Source organism: Stegostoma tigrinum, chromosome 5 (genome assembly GCF_030684315.1).
Source record: "Stegostoma tigrinum isolate sSteTig4 chromosome 5, sSteTig4.hap1, whole genome shotgun sequence".
NCBI lineage: Eukaryota > Metazoa > Chordata > Chondrichthyes > Orectolobiformes > Stegostomatidae > Stegostoma > Stegostoma tigrinum.
Genome location: NC_081358.1, coordinates 86042598 through 86059768, shown reverse-complemented (window position 1 = coordinate 86059768; position 17171 = coordinate 86042598). Strand labels below are relative to the sequence as shown.

Here is a 17171-nt window from a genome sequence, read left to right as displayed (position 1 = left end):
TTTATTCACCACATGGCCTGTTACACTGGAATAAGCTCTCTCAGGCTCAGTGAAAAGATGTACTTAATAAAATTTACATATGTAACAGTAAACACAGGAAAGATAGAGTGTTAACCATGGGCCTAACCCTCCCTCTACTGACCCCTTCTCCCACCTCCAACGCACCCCATCCACCTGGGCACCACCCCAAGGCCTCCTACCCTCCCTCAACCTCTTCGTCTCCAACTGCCATCATGACATCAATCGCCTCAACCTCTCCACCCCAACTATCCCCCCAAGAACATACAGCCCTCCGCTCTCTCTGCTCCAATCCCAAACTCACCATAAAACCCGTTGACAAGGGAGGCACTGTTGTAGTATGGCATACTGACCTCTACATCGCCGAGGCCAGGCACCAACTCTACGACACCTCCTCCTACCACCCCCTTCATCATGACCCCAACCCCGGCCACCAAACCATCATCTCCCAAAGCAACCACAACCTCATCACCTCAGGTGACCTCCCACCCACAGCCTCCAACCTCATCGTTCCTCAACCCCACACCGCCCGCTTCTATCTCCTTCCCAAATTCCACAAATCTGGCTGCCCTGGTCGACACATTGTTTCCACCTGCTCCTGCCCACCGAACTTATCTGCACCTATCTCGACTCATCTTCTCCTCCTTGGTCCAGGAACTGCCTTCCTATGTCCGTGACACCACCATGCCCTCCACCTCCTCCATAACTTCCAATTCCCTGGTCCACAACACCTCATCTTTACCACAGACGTCCAGTCCCAATACACCTGCATTCCCCATGCAGATGGCCGAAATGCCCTCTGCTTCTTCCTGTTCTGCAGGCCCGACCAATGCCCTCCCACTGACATCTTCATCTGTTAAGCCAAACACATCCTCACCCACAATGACTTCTCTTTCAATTTCTCCCACTTCCTACAGACAAAGGGGGTGGCCATTGGTGCCTGCGTGGGCCCAAGCTATGCCTGCCTCTTTGTAGGTTATGTGGAACAATACTTCTTCTGTAGCTAAACTGGCAACCTCTTCCTATCGGCGCTGCCTCGTGCTCCCACGATGAACTCGAACAGTTCATCCACTTCACCAACACGTTCCACCCCAACCTTAAGTTCACCTGGACCATCTCCAATACCCCTCTCTCCTTTCTGGACCTCTGTTTCCATCTCTGGCAACCACCTGGAAACCAAAATCCATTTCAAGCCCACCGACTCCCACAGTTACTTCGAATACACCTCCTTCCCCAACCTTCCTGCAAAAATGCCATCGCCCATTCCCAATTCCTTCACCTCCACCGCATCTGCTCACAGTATGGGGCATTCTACTCCTAAACATCTCAGATGTCCTCGTTTTTCAAGGACCACAACATGTACCCCATCAGTGGTCGAGAACACCCTCGACTGTGACTCCCGCATTTCTCACAACTCATCCCTCACACTCCCTCCCTACAAGAACAACCAAAACAGAAACATCCTCATCCTCACGAACCACCCCAATCTCCGGATCCAACGCATCATTTTCCGATACTTATGTCATCTGCAATCTGAACCCACCACCAAAGACATTTTTCCCTCCCCACCCTTATCTGCTTTCTGGACGAACCACTTTCTCCGAGACTCCCTGTCCACTCCACACTCCCCTCCAGCCCCACCACACCCGGCACTTTTTCCTGCAACCGCAGAAAGTGCTACTACACCTGCCCCTACACCTCTCCCCTCACCCCCATCCCCATCCCAGATCCTGGGACGACTTTCCACATCAAGCAGATGTTCACCTGCACATCTGCCAATGTGGTATACTGTATCCACTGTTCCCATTGTGGCCTCTTCTACATTGGGGAAACCAAGTGGAGGCTTGGGGACCACCTTGCGGAACACCTACGCTTGGTTCGCACTAAACAACTGCACCTCCCAGTCGCGAACCATTTCAACTCTCCCTTCCATTCCTCAGACGACATGTCCATCCTGGACCTCCTGCAGTGCCACAACGACGTCACTGAAGGTTGCAGGAACAGCAACTCATATTCCGCTTGGGAACTCTGCAGCCCAATGGCATCAATGTGGACTTGACAAGCTTCAAAATCTCCCCTCCCCCACCGCATCCCAAAACCAGCCCAGCTTGTCCCCACCTCCCTGACCTTGTCCTTCCTCCCACCTATCCCCTCCTCCCACCTAAAGCCCCAACCCCATCTCTTACCTCCTAGCCACATCCCGCCCCCTTGTCCTGTCCATTCTCCCTGGACTGACCTATCTCCTCCCTACCTACACTCACCTTTACTGGCTCCATCCTCGCCTCTTTGACCTGTCTGTCTCCTCTCCACCTGCCTTCTCATCTATCCATCTTCTATCAACCTCCCCCTCTCTCCTTATTTATTTATTTCAGAACCCCCTTCCTCTCCCCCATTTTTGAAGCAGAGTCTAGGCCTGAAACGTCAGCTTTCCTGCTCCTCTGATGCTGCTTGGCCTGCTGTGTTCATCCAGCTCTACACCTTGTTATCTAAGATAGAGGATGTGTGGGAGCTAGAATGGATGATTAGAATGTCAAATTAAGCAAAATAAAGATATAGAACGAAGTTTGGATTCGGACAGAATAGAAGGCAACAAAGAAAAGTAACAACAAAATTACAAATACCATATTATTTAAGTTGCCAATTATGTGTCTGAAACTTGTGTGGCAAGCTTAAGTGGTGAATGAGCAAATGTAGCAACTTCATGAAATCAATGGTCAGTTTGATGTGAGATGCTGCTTTGTAAAGCAAATGACATGGGTGTTTATTGAACTGTAATTTGTACAAATACGCAATTCAGCAGGGTATAATTTCTTAACTCTAGGTTTCTGGCTGACCCGCAATGGTGCATTTAAAGTGTGCACCATTCAATCCTTGACATTATTTTCTCCAGAAAAGTCTGGCCCAATTGTCAAACATAGTTAAGCATACATTTCAGAAAAAGATCAGCATGATAGTCAAACCTTTCATATGTATTATTTTCAGAGTTGAAACAACTAAATTTCTTTAAAAACTATATTTCAATATGAACAAATATCCCACCATATAGTCATAGAACAATGAAATCATAAACTTTATCCTCAAGGGGGAATGTGATGCCCAGAATTGCTTGCACACATTTAAACATTAACACATTACCCAATAGCTAGCAACAGAAACAGATGTCAGTTCCTCAGAAGGATCAAATTGCATGCCAAGCTGAAAGCAATAAAAACCTGCTCTGTAACTCAACAATCAGTTCAGTAAACTTTAGCAAATATTTTCCTAGCTTCTAAATTAGCAAAAACTAATCTTTCAACCACGTGAAGTACATCTTTTTTAAAGCAACAGTGAATACCTTGACTGGCTTCTGCAAGTCACCACTACAGAGTGAATGCAAAGGGATTTTGAATGCTTTCCAACTGGGATTCAAGTTGTTCTTAATTACCTGAAAAGAGAGAGAGAGAGAGAGAGAGAAGAAACTGAAAGAACAAAATTAAAAACATGCCTTTTCTCCAATGAGTATACATACACACAACTTATTTTAATCATTTTCCTCTTCCCAGTATGAATTTGAGATTTTAACTGATCCTATTTTTATTTCAATATTTTATGTGCATTACCTGGGAGGTTTGCAGATTTCCTCCAACAAAGAATTATCGCTTAGCTCTAAATTCTTCCCTAAGGAATGCTGCATAATGCTAACAATGGGTGGGATTTATTTTCTTTACACTTCCCAACACATGAGAAATAAAGCTTTCAAAACCAGGCATCATGAGAAAGTTGAAGCATGCCCATTCTCGGAGTTTTCCATTACAGTTTATTGTCAAGTGATTCTAAGCCTTGTCCCATTTTTATGGCACTGAGTTCTGTATTGAGCCTTAAAGGTTCCACAGGCAATTTGACAGAGATAAGGTAAGTCTGTAAGAGTGAGAGAGTGTAGGTCATGTCTATGCTGGCACTTTGTAAGAGCTACTCCTATTTGTCCCACTTACCCACATTTTTCTCGTAGCCCTTCTGTCCTCTTTCACTTCAGTCACTTAGCGAATTCTCTTTCAAAAGCTACAACTGAATTATCTTTCACCACATTCTCAGACAGTGCATTCCAGATTATAATCACTTGATGCTCAAAAACGATTGACCGCATGGAATGTCTGCTTCTTTTACCAATCTCTTTAAATTGGAATCCTCTGTCTTCTGACCCTTCTTGCAATAAGAATATGGCCCGTCTGGACACCTCACATCTTTCAACGTATTATCAAATCTTTTCTATGCTCTAATGAGAACAATCCCAGCTTCTCCAATCTAACCATGTATATGAAATGTCTCATTCCTGGAACTATCCTTGTAGATCTTCAATGTACTTTCTCCAACACCTTCATGTACTAAAATGCAGTGTTAAGAACTGGACACAATACTCTTACCAAGGCTGACCAGGGTTTTATAAAGGTTCATCACAATTTCATTTTTTGTACTGCATGCCTCTATTTATAAAGCCTAGAATCCTGTGTACTCAGAGTCATACAACACGGAAACAGACTCTTTGGACTAACTCATCCATGCCGACCAGACATTCCAATTTGGCCTAATCTCATTTGGCAGCATTTGGTCCGTATCCCTCCAAACCCTTCCCATTCGTATACTCATCCAGATGCCTTGTAAATGTTGTAAATATACCCACCCCACTTCCTCCGGCAGCTTGTTCCATACACGCACTGCCCTCTGAATGAAAATGTTACCCCTCAGGTTCTTTTTAAATACTTCCCCTCTCACATTAAACCAGTGTCCTCTAGTTTTGAACTCCCCCAAATGTCTTGACACTTTCAACATTAACAAAGAGCAAAAGCACCACTATGTCTGAAAGTACCAAGTAAACTATTAGAAACCTTACAAAAGAAAGACTAAAGCAAAACGATCAGAAATGAAAGCAAACTGTTACCAGTTCTGCGTTAGGGCCGATATCTTACCTCTGTTCTGTGTGCTATTTGCCACTTGCCATCCTCAGTTTGTTTGTGTAACTCCAAATAAGGATCGGATTTGCCAAAGAGATCCTGACCAGCATCATGAGGAGTAATAAATTGTAAGACAGTTATAGTTTCAATATTAATAACAAATTGTAGAACAGCAACATTTTAAATTATCGATATATTACAATGAAAATAATAACACTGCAAAGTATAAAGCCACAAAATAGTGGCAAATGGGACATCAGTAAAACATTTAATGTTCCTAGATTAACTATCCAGATTCTAATAATAACCGAAATTCAAATCCTAACTGTCTGAAAATTTGAATTCCTTTATTTTGACATTTGGAATTTAGAAGCTGGTATGTGAAAGTGTGTGTCGCAGCTGTCAGGATGTTTAGAAAAAATAGTTCTTGTTATCTGAAGTGTAATTGGGTGAGAACAGTGGGGTATGAGAATTGGAATAAAACTCTGACTGGAAAAATGTATGTTTGGGCTCCAGCAAACCAAAATTTAACCTCTTGTGTTTAACATACACCACCCCCTGGTCCCCCACCCTGTCACCCCCTTATACTGACTGGATGGCTCCAGTCTTATATCATCATGGTAGACTCATAACTGTCCAATAAAAATGGATTAGCAAGCACTCAGATGTATTAAATTGCAACAACTTTATCACATGGTTTAAGACGACCCATCATTACCTTCTCAGGGCACAGAGATTGCCAATAAATCCAAAGGCACTGATGTAACACAGGGCCTTCTTAAAACAAAATTGGAATTTTTGGAAAAACAAGTGACTACCTTATTATCCAGGTTCCGTGCTTGAACTTGAAGGTTAACCATTCTGTTGTCTTTTACTTCTTCTGCGAAAATCTAAGAGCCAAAATTTTTAAGCCAAGAATTAAACAATATTCATGATTCTATAATCTACTTCTGTGGCTTTCTTGCTTTAATAACTTGCTATGATGTTTGAATGATTTCTACTTTTATTGAATCCTAACTTAAAGATTGAGCAGTCTATTTACTTCTTTGTTATTAGATTTACTCACAGCCTGATTAATTTGATGCATACCATTTTACTTGCTGTTACTTCAGAAGACATTGTACCTTTTTTGTACTTCAATAAACATTATTGACCACTAATCTTGAAAGTTACAACAGTAGCGATATTTGACCTATGGCCTGCAGCAGGTGGACAAATTCACTTCCTGGAACCATATCATAGAACATGGTGTGAGATGTTGGGAGAAAGGCAGCTAGCTCAGTTGCCTTGACATTTGTGTTGATCGCATTAAACACCAACAGCATGGGGTTCGATCTCTATTTTAGCAGAATGAGGCTTGTGGCTTGCCTCCTCACCTCATCAGTAACATGAAAAGCACAGCACTTAGCTATCATTCACCAATCAGTAAGGACCTGGTTTTGGCCAGAGGACTGAAGAGCACGATATTGTGACAGTTTTGGAATTAAAAATCACTCGGGCGGTTTACTTTTGACTAAACTTCTAAGTTTCAAGAGTACACTGACATACGCCCCAACAGATGAACAATAGTGCCTTTGCCCTAAGAGCGAATAACAGAGATTAGTGCTTTCAAATAAAAAGTACATTTAAACCTTTAAATAAATGCACTTTGCTGAAACATTGGTTGAACTACAAAAGATTGCTTGAAAGCTTTCAAGCAGTTACATAATTAAAACATTGCCACAATACTTTATGTAATTTGAACACTGCACTGCCTTAATACACATGTCATTTGGAGCATAGAGAATGTCTAAACCAGATTAGATTTTTACCGAGATTACTCCTTTCCCTGCAAGCTTCCCGTTTTTCAGCATTAGTGGTCTCATCAGTTTCTTACTTGAGACAATCTGTCAAAACAATTGAACCATTATCAGAATTATGATAAGCTTTTAATACACATGGTACAACTGTTTACAAAAGAAGATTTCACAATAGCAGCTAAAACTTAGAAGTAAATAAAACTAACTATCACTAGGGATGGGCAATAAATGTTGCCTTGCTACCAAGCCCTCATTCCGTTAATGAATAAAAAAGAAACTATTGTGGTACCAAAGGAAAGACAGGCAGCACACTGGACCAGGACACACCAATATTCCCTTACCACAATACAGATTGTTCATGCCACCCGGAAAGATCAAGAAATTCCCTGTAGGAAGGGGCTGTATAAAAATATTGTCAGATAAGACATAGTGAATTATTCTTGCACAAAATCCTTCAAATACTGTTCTGTTAAGAAGATTGATATATTTATTAAGCACAGCAGCACTGAAAGCTTCTGTCAATTGCTATAATTTCACAAACTGATTGGCATCCTTCCATCAGCAAATTAGGATAGGAATATAGTCTCAGAGCTTGACAGGTAAGTTGGGAACATCTGCTACATTTCTTTTACTGGCAGAACAAACTGATTCTGGAAAGGTAAAGTCTGTCACTTGTGTCACAAATGAAACAGTGTCTTCCTGCTGGTGTGGGTTGATCTCTGTTCACACTGTTCGCAGGCTTACTTCTGCTTTGGAGTCTTTAGCAATACATGCCATTGCAAAGGCAAATTCCTGTCCAATTGAGTCAATCAGCAGCGACAGAGTTTCCTGTTTGTTGCAGTTATGTTCAGGATTTTTATGTTTCTTTTGACAGTAACCTTGAATCTGAGCTTTGGGTGCCCTGATTTCTGTGCACAGATGTATGTCAAACAGAGCTAAAGACAATAAAAAAAGCTCTTCAGCCCGTCTGATCTGTGCCTGTCAAAAACAATTACCTAACTATTTAGTCTAATCCCATTTTCTGGCACTTGGCCCATAGCCTTGCATGCCTTGGTATCGCAAATGGACATCTAAATACTTTAATATTATGAGGCATTCTACCTCCCTTACAGGCAAGTTCCAGGTAGCCACCACCCTCTGGGGAAAAAAAAATTCCTCACATTCCCCCTAAATCTCTTGCCCCTACCTTAGATCTATGCTCCTTTGTCATTGATTCGTTCAACAAGGAGAAAGGTCCTTCCTGTCTAGCCTACCCATGTCCCTCAATTTTATACATCTTAATCATGTACGTGGGAGAACTTCCACAGGAAGTGTTGGATGCAGGTACAATTACAATGTTTAAAAAGACATTTGGATAAGTACATCAATAAGAAAAAGATTTGGAGGGATATGGATCTGGCAGGTGGGACAAGTTTAGTTTGGGAAAGTGGTCAGCATTGATTGGTTGGACTGAACAGTCTGTGTCTGTGCAACATGGCCATGTACCCTTCAGTCTTTTCTGCTTCCAGGAAAACAACGGCAGTCCAGCTATGATACACGTCAACTGTCCACATGCTACTATTTTTCAGCCTGGGATAACGGTGGTGTTGACCTTTTGTTTGCCTGCCCACATTTGAGAGCTCAGTAGAAACAGGTTTATGGCTTCTATACTGCCAGGCCCTCAAGCCTCAAAGCATTCAGATTGGAACAGAGGCAAACAGGAAGCTTCATTCTTGGCCTTGCTACTGTGGCTGATCTAAATCCAAATGCAATCAAGCCACTGTCAAAGGAGCATTATTACCATTAACCTAGCTTTTGACACCTTTACATTTTAAAGGTAATAAAAATCAATATTACACTTCATTCATTTATAAAGCATCAAATGAAGGGGCAACAGTGGCGTAGCAGTAATGTGACTGGACTAGTATTCTAGTGGGCTGGGTTTCGGTTCTGTGAACACAAGTTCACACAATTTTAAAAATGATCAATCGGCAACATCTGGAATTGAAAGCCAGTCTCAGTAATGGTGTCCAGGAAATTGTCATCATAACATCGCTACAGTGTGGAAGCAGGCCACACCACGCATCCCACTCAAACACACCTCCGGCAATTTACCATGGCAAGTCCACCTAACCTGCAAACGTTTGGACTGACAGAGGAAACTGGAGCACCCGGAGGAAACCCACGCAGACACTGGGAGAATGTCCGTGTGGAGTCTGCTCAGTCACCCGGAGCTGGATTCGAACACTTGTCCCTGGGCTGTGAAGCCGCAGTGCTAACCACTCAGCTACCGCGCCATCACCAATTGCTGTTAACACGCCATCTGGCTCATGAATGGCCTTTAGTGAAAAGCGATTTGCCATCTTTACCTGGCCTACCCTGCATTTGATTATGATTGATCCTTAACTGCCTTCTGAAATGTCCAACAAGCCGCTCAGTTCAAGGGCGATTAAGAGTGGGCAATGCATGCTGGCCTTGCCAGTGAAACAGCAAAAACAATCACAATGTTTTTACAGTCGGTCCATCCTTTCAATTTGGCTTGATATCTCAAAACAACAAAGTCCAAATTAAGGGATACCAGAGAAAACTATAATGAAGACCAACGTAAGTTGGAATCAAAGATTGGCAGGGCATAGTTGCAGCTGAACAATGAGCTGCCTTCAAAGAGAAAATAGCTCAAGTACAATTTAAGTACATTACCATGAAGAACGACAAGAGGTAGATAGTAAGGAGATTGAGAACCAGGCAGACTGCAGAATGTCCAAGAGTTGATTCTTCAACCCCACAAGCTAAATTCTTTTATATAGGTACAAAAATGATACAAGGTCCTCCCAATGAGGACTGTTATGAAACAAATCATTCAGCTTTTAGAGAAATGTCTCTACTGTAGTCATATTACATCTTAAACACAACAATTAAAATAATGCTGCAATTAAAATGTTAAAATCTGAAGGATGTATTCTTGTGATTAATAGATCCAAACCCAGAGGCTGTGTATCTGATTTCCTGATAAACATGTTCCAATGTGTGCCACAGCCTGACAACAGACCCAAAATATGGGGTAGAGTCTGCATCAGAAGATGTGGTGTCTCAACAGCCAAAGAGAAAGCCCATGAGAGATCACCACTGACTCGCTTTGGGTAGGTCCACAGGCCACTCAGGCAATGGCGAGGCCAGCAGTAGGCATGCAGCAGTGCCAGACACTTGATGGGGCAGGGAAGAAGAGATCTCACCCACCAAGAACTACCAGCATCTCATGGTCAACAGTGGCAATGCGGAGATCAAGGCTTCAGAGTCTCAGGGCCAAAATGACCCAGGCCAAACGGTAACTCATGAAAAGAGAGAGGTTTTACAGGAATGGGAATGGTGGGGAGTTATAAGGGGGCAAGGCATGGGGCCCAGCAGCAAGGGCAGGGCAGGTCCGGTCCCTGTTCCTGCAACCACCCCCACCTACTGATGTGGTTTCACTCCGTAAGACACTGAGTGCCTTTGATCAAAACAAAATCCTTTCCCACCCCAATGGAGGACCTGAAAAGACAGTCGCACAGAGATAGTTACTACACACAATACATAGCAACATGCCCAGCTACAAATGGGTTCAAGGTATTGCAGATGCTTTCAAATCAGAGATGTTATTACACATCTTTGCAGCAGGGGAGATTAAACATTGGCCTCCTGGCTCAGAGGTAGGGGCACAATCACTGCCAAAGGGCCCCTACGGCTGAGTTTTTTAAAAAGGGATGCCAGAGGAGGCATGTAAATGGTCTTTAAACAGCCTCTTGATATCATTGCAGTGAGAGGTCACTTAGGTACCTTTCCACAACCCAAACATAACACTTAACTGTGGTGAAGGCAAAAAAAAAAAGAGATGGATTGCAGTGGCTGGGACCTGGGGGAAGGTGGGAGAGTGTAGTTTGGGTACTATCCCAGGTCATGAATGTCTTCATCCAACTTTTATCTTTAAAGCACCCTTCTTACTGGCCTCTTGAAATCTACCCTAAACAAACTCCAATTTAAGATAACAAGGTGTAGAGCTGGATGAACACGTTTCGGGCCTAGACCCTTCATCAGAACTGGGGGGAGAGGATGATGGTTCTGAAATAAATAGGGAGACAGGGGGAGGTGGATTGAAGATGGATAGAGGAGAAAATAGGTGGAAAGGAGACAGACAAGTTAAAGAGGCGGGTATGGAGCGAATAAAGGTGAATGTAGGTGGGGACGTAGGGAGGAGATAGGTCAGTCCAGAGAGGACGGACAGGTCAAGGGGTTGGGATGAGGTTAGTAGGTAGGAAATGGGGGTAAAGCTTGAGGTGGGAGGAGGGGATAGGTGAGAGGAAGAACAGGGGATGAGCTGGACTGGTTTTGGGATGCAGTGGGGGAGGGGGAGATTTTGAAGCTTGTGAAGTCCACATTGATAGCATTGGGCTGCAGGGTTCCCAAGCAGAATATGAGTTGCTATTCCTGCAAGCTTCAAGTGGCATCGTTGCAGCACTGCAGGAGGCCCATGATGGACATGTCGTCAGAGGAATGGGAGGGGGTGTTGAAACGGTTCGCAACTGGGAGGTGCAGTTGTTTATTGCGAACCGAGCGGAGGTGTTCTGCAAAGCGGTCCCCAAGCCTCCGCTTGGTTTCCCCGATGTAGAGGAGGTCACAACGGGTACAGCGGATATAGTATACCACATTGGCAGATATGCAGGTGAACATCCGCTTGATGTTGGAAGTCTTCTTGGGGCCAGGGATGGGGGCGAGAGAGGAGGTGTGGGGGCTGGTGTAGCAGTTCCTGCGGGTTGCAGGGAAAAGTGCTGGGTGTGGTGGAGCTAGAGGGGAGTGTGGAGTGGACAAGGGCGTTTGGAGCAAGTGGTCCCTCCAGAAAGCAGGGCGGGGAGGGAAAAATGTCTTTGGTGGTGGGATCGGGTTGCAGAATGCATAAGTGTCGGAGGATGATGGGTTGGATCCGGAGGTTGGTGGGGCGGATCTCTGTCCCACTGCAATTCTCTCGCCCATCCCCGGCTCTTTAACTTCCTCTCCACCTATCTTCTCCTCTATCCATCTTCGATCTGCTTCCGCCCTCTCCCTATTTATTTCAGAACCCCCTTCCCACCCTGCCATTTCTGAAGAACAGTCTAGGCCCGAAACGTCAGCTTTCCTGCTCCTCTGATGCTGCTTGGTCTGCTGTGTTCATCCAGCTCTACACCTTGTTATCTCGAATTCTCCAGCATCTGCAGTTCCTCTCTAACTCCAATTTAAAGCCATTTCATTCTCCACCTCAAACATTATCTAAATACAGAGCTGTTACTCAGTTGATGCTGGAGGATAAAGCCACTCATGGTTAGGATTAGTGATAATGGGAACTGCAGATGCTGGAGAATCCAAGATAGTAAAATGTGAGGCTGGATGAACACAGCAGGCCCAGCAGCATCTTAGGAGCGCAAAAGCTGACGTTTCGGGCCTAGACCCTTCATCAGAGAGGGGGATGGGGTGAGGGTTCTGGAATAAATAGGGAGAGAGGGGGAGGCGGACCGAAGATGGAGAGTAAAGAAGATAGGTGGGGAGGAGAGTATAGGTGGGGAGGTAGGGAGGGGATAGGTCAGTCCAGGGAAGACGGACAGGTCAAGGAGGTGGGATGAGGTTAGTAGGTAGGAGATGGAGGTGCGGCTTGGGGTGAGAGGAAGGGATGGGTGAGAGGAAGAACAGGTTAGGGAGGCAGAGACAGGTTGGACTGGTTTTGGGATGCAGTGGGTGGAGGGGAAGAGCTGGGCTGGTTGTGTGGTGCAGTGGGGGGAGGGGACGAACTGGGCTGGTTTTGGGATGCGGTGGGGGAAGGGGAGATTTTGAAGCTGGTGAAGTCCACATTGATACCATTGGGTTGCAGGGTTCCCAAGTGGAATACGAGTTGCTGTTCCTGCAACCTTCGGGTGGCATCATTGTGGCACTGCAGGAGGCCCATGATGGACATGTCATCTAAAGAATGGGAGGGGGAGTGGAAATGGTTTGCGACTGGGAGGTGCAGTTGTTTATTGCGAACTGAGCGGAGGTGTTCTGCAAAGCGGTCCCCAAGCCTCCGCTTGGTTTCCCCCATGTAGAGGAAGCCACACCGGGTACAGTGGATGCAGTATACCACATTGGCAGAATTGGTGATACCAAGCAGAGGCTTGGGGACCGCTTTGCAGAACACCTCCGCTCGGTTCGCAATAAACAACTGCACCTCCCACCCCAAGCCGCACCTCCATCTCCTACCTACTAACCTCATTCCACCTCCTTGACCTGTCCGTCTTCCCTGGACTGACCTATCCCCTCCTTACCTATCTTCTTTTCTCTCCATCTTCGGTCCGCCTCCCCCCTCTCCCTATTTATTCCAGAACCCTCACCCCATCCCCCTCTCTGATGAAGGGTCTAGGCCCGAAACGTCAGCTTTTGTGCTCCTGAGATTCTGCTGGGCCTGCTGTGTTCATCCAGCCTCACATGGTTTGGATTAGATGATTTATTTAAAGATGGGGAGGAGTTGGGCAGTAAAGACAATTAATGAACAGTGGTGGAGCTAGAGAAACAGAGCAGGCCAGGCAGCATCAGAGGAGCAGGAAAGTTGATGTTTTGTGTCAGAACCCTTCTTCAGAAAAGGGCCCTGACTCGTAACATCAACTTTCCTCTCCTGTGCTGCATGGCCTGCTGTGTTCCTCTAGCTCCACACTTTGTTATCTCCAGCATCTGCAATTCTTGCTTTCTCTCTGATGAACAATGGCAGACATTTTAGGAGAAAAGTAGCTCATGACTCACAATAAAGATCTGTTCCATTGTGGAAGGAGGATTCTAGGAAGGGGATAAACCACACATGGTAAACCGAGGCAGTTTAGGAATTTGCAATTCATCCTTGCTACATTGAAAGCCAAAGGATCGGGAGAGTTTTGAAAGCCAAAACATAGGAAGAAAATAAATATAGTTAAACTAACACCCAAATGAAAAATAAATACATAAAGCCAAAGTGAATATAGGCCCCTTGAAAAGAAAGCTGAGGAAGAAATAACAGAACCAGGAAATGGCAGTACAACGGAATAAATGTTTTCTATCAATTTTCAAGTTAGAAGACATGAACAGCATTCCAAAAATTCTAAATTTGCAAGGGCAGTAGGTGGGATAAGGAAGTAATACAATGATCTTCACGACAGAAAAGTTACAAGGGGAGCTAATGGTGCTAATGGATCGTATCTTAGAATTTTAACGCCTTGGTGGCTCAGTGGCCAGCGCTGCTGTCTCACAGTACCAGTGACCTAGGCTCAAATCCAGCCTTGGTTATATACTTGCCTTATTTGTCCTGCTCAAAAACTCGACTTCGTATTTCTTCAATTTGAATTCTATTTGCAACATTGTAGTGAAAGGTTGCATTACTGTCTAACATTCAAGGTTACAAATCAATTTTCTTCTGCAAAATTTTAACTCAGAACTTGTGTTGCAGAGAAGTAAGTAAAATTTTGTTGCTTTACTTTTCGTCCCCGTTGGGAGCACAGCCAATCCACCTAATCGGACATGTTTGGACTATGGAATACCTGGTAGAAACCAATGGAGAGAATGTGTAAACTTCACACAGTTTACAGATGGACAGACAAAGGATCAGTGAGCAGGCATGTAATTTAAACTTCAAAGAGCAGATTGCTACAAAGAGAAATTATTGCTCCTATTACGATGTGCACACTAGTTACAGGGAAAAAAAGTAAAGCAACTAAAATTTACTTCATTCTCTGCAAAACTCGTTCTGCCTTAAAATTTTACAGAAGAAAACTGACTCTAAGCTCTAGAATAATTATACAACCTTTCACTACAAGGCAATAATGTTGCAAATGGAATTCAAATGGGACAAATATGGAGTAATGTATTTGAGGAATTTAAGTCAAGACAAAAAAGGAATATACAATAAATTGTAAGATATTCAGAAGTGTAAAGGAGACACGGGTATATGCAGTGGTCCGTATTTGTCTGAAGGTAGGAGAAGTTAATAAATTGTGTGAGATGGTTTAAAGGCTACATCTTCCAATAACCAACACAAAGATAGGTAGCTATTCTCTCCCATTATTTGCTACAAATTGTTGCCTCTAACCAGTGACTGAAAGACTGAACAATTAATGTGTCAACCGTCCAGTGTCTTCAGCAAAGAACTGCAAGGTTCTGGAGACAAGGAGAACAGAGATTAGAAGGACTTAGAAGCAGCAAAACAGACATCTTATTGAATACTATGGACTGTTGCTACTGAACCGATTTATTCCCCCTACTTGTGCCAATCATCCATAATATCGGATTGTTGGTTTGTCTGCCAATCTGCAAATGGGCGTTTTTTAAAAATTCATTCATGGGATGTGGGCATTGCTGATTGGCAAGCATTCATCGTCCATTCATATATGTCCTTAAGGTGATGGGGCTGATTTGCCTTCTTAAATTATTGCAGTCAATTTGCTATATGGAGATCCACAATGCCATGAGGGAGGGAATTCCAGGATTTTGACCTCATGACACTGAAGGAATGGTGATATATTTCTAAGTCAGAATCCTGAGTGGTTTTGAGGGCAACTTGCAAGTGGTGGTGTCCCATGCATCTGCTGTCCTTGTCCTTTTTAATGAAAGTGGTCACGGATTTGGAAGGTGCTGGCTAAGGAGCACTGATGAAGGTCTGCAGTGCATCATGTAGGTAGGTGGCTCACACTGCAGCTATGAATTTCAGTGGTGAAGGAAGTGAATGTTTATGGAGCTAGTGCCAATCAAGCAGGCTGCTGGTGTCCTGGATGGTGTCAAGTTTCCTGACTGTTGGAGCTGTACTTATCTAGGCAGGTGGAAGTATTCCATCACATCCCTGTCTTCTGCTTTGTAGCTTGTGGACAGGCTTTGAGGATTCAGGAAGGGAGTTACTTGCTGCTGGATTCCTAGCCTCTAACCTGCTCTGTATTTATATGGCTTGTCCAGTTCAGTTTCTGGTTAATGATAACCCCAATGATGTTGATAGTGGGGATTCAGTGATGGTAACACCATTGAATGTCAATTTCTTTTATTGGAGATGGTCATTACATGGCACAAATGTGACTTGCCAGTTGTCAGCTTATACTTAGATACTGTCCAGGTCTTGCTATCATGGGAGTCTGGACTGCCTCAGCATTTGAGGAATCATGAATGGTGCTGAACTTCATGCATTGCCGATTGCACACCCACACTTATGACTTTATGATGGAAGGAAGGTCATTGCTTCGCACCGGAGGTTGGTGGGGTACTAGGACGTTTCTGAGGAACTCCTGCTGAGATGGTCTGGAGCTGAGACAACTCATCTCCAGCAACTAAAACCGTCTTTCTTTGTGCTAAATATGACTCCATTGGGGTTTAGGATGGGAATAGAAGCCTGTCAGCTTAAGCTCTATGTTGATAATTCAATTTTATTTAGAACGTTTGGTTAGAAGTGATAAATAGCAAGTCATGGTACATAAAAAAAACATGGTTTAGGTTTCTATGTTATCCTGAGTCCATCACACATTGATGATTTTGAGTATTTTGATTAAACCTCAGGAATTGTGGGATTCAAATATCACACTTCCCAAGCAGGATGTAAACCACTATTATGGAATATAGTATCTTCTTTAGCCACAATGGGGAATACAAAAGCAGGGTGGTCCTGCTAGGATTGTATATAAACAGCAGTCATACCACAGTTGAGTACTGATCGCTGCAGTAGGGCAAGGACTCGACCACACTGGAGATCTGGTACAGAAGAAATTTACTAGGATGTACCGAGCAGAGGAGTGATTGAACAGGCTCTGGTTATTATTTTCTTTGTAACAGAATAGGCTGCGGTAAATTGTGGTGGTGATGTGTAAATTGAGGGCCCTGGATACAGCAGTTAAGGAGGACCCATTTCCTATAGTAGGGAGGTCAATAACCGGGATAATTAGGAGAGTTGTGGAGAAGTACTTTCACTACATCACCCAAAAAGGTGCTCAAGATAGAAAACTTCATCAGGTACAGTACTTAGATGGCTGGATAATTAGACGTGTTGTTTGGTCACCATGGACAAGATGAGCTCAATAGCCTCCCTCTATGTTGTATATGTCTTCATTTCTATACTTAAGGTACACAGCTCAATTCCAGAACAATTAATTGTTAATTCCTTGGGTTGTTAGTGTTTTAATCTAAATCTGGGATTTTAACACACACAAGACTGTATGTTCCACATACAAGTATTGAAAAATAGGCAGATTTGAAACAGAAGAGCAGCAAAGAAAGCAAATTAAAATTTCTGATGATGGATAATTGCTAAGAACAGAATCTGGAAAAGATTGAAAAAGCATTCTTGGCTTTATACCAGAACGGCTTTGAACCATGTCACAGCAGACATCTTAAAAGTTTTATGATCTCGGTGATTGGAAGTGCAAAGCAAATAGTCCAATTTTAAAGAGAAATGAAATTGATAGAAGATTTT

The 17171-nt window shown here is 43.7% G+C and overlaps 1 protein-coding gene across 7 annotated transcripts in view; it reads right to left on the bottom strand.

The window, feature by feature from the left end:
• Positions 1-17171, bottom strand: part of LOC125451712 (copine-3-like) — a 72045-nt gene that overhangs the window by 33989 nt on the left and 20885 nt on the right. For all 7 annotated transcript variants that reach the window (XM_048529232.2, XM_048529237.2, XM_048529238.2 and 4 more), the window contains 4 exons: positions 6758-6832; positions 5765-5836; positions 4962-5045; positions 3353-3442 (listed from right to left, as the gene is read on the bottom strand). In XM_048529232.2, coding sequence (XP_048385189.1) covers positions 3353-3442; positions 4962-5045; positions 5765-5836; positions 6758-6832 — 321 coding nt within the window. The remainder of the gene's footprint in view (positions 1-3352; positions 3443-4961; positions 5046-5764; positions 5837-6757; positions 6833-17171) is intronic.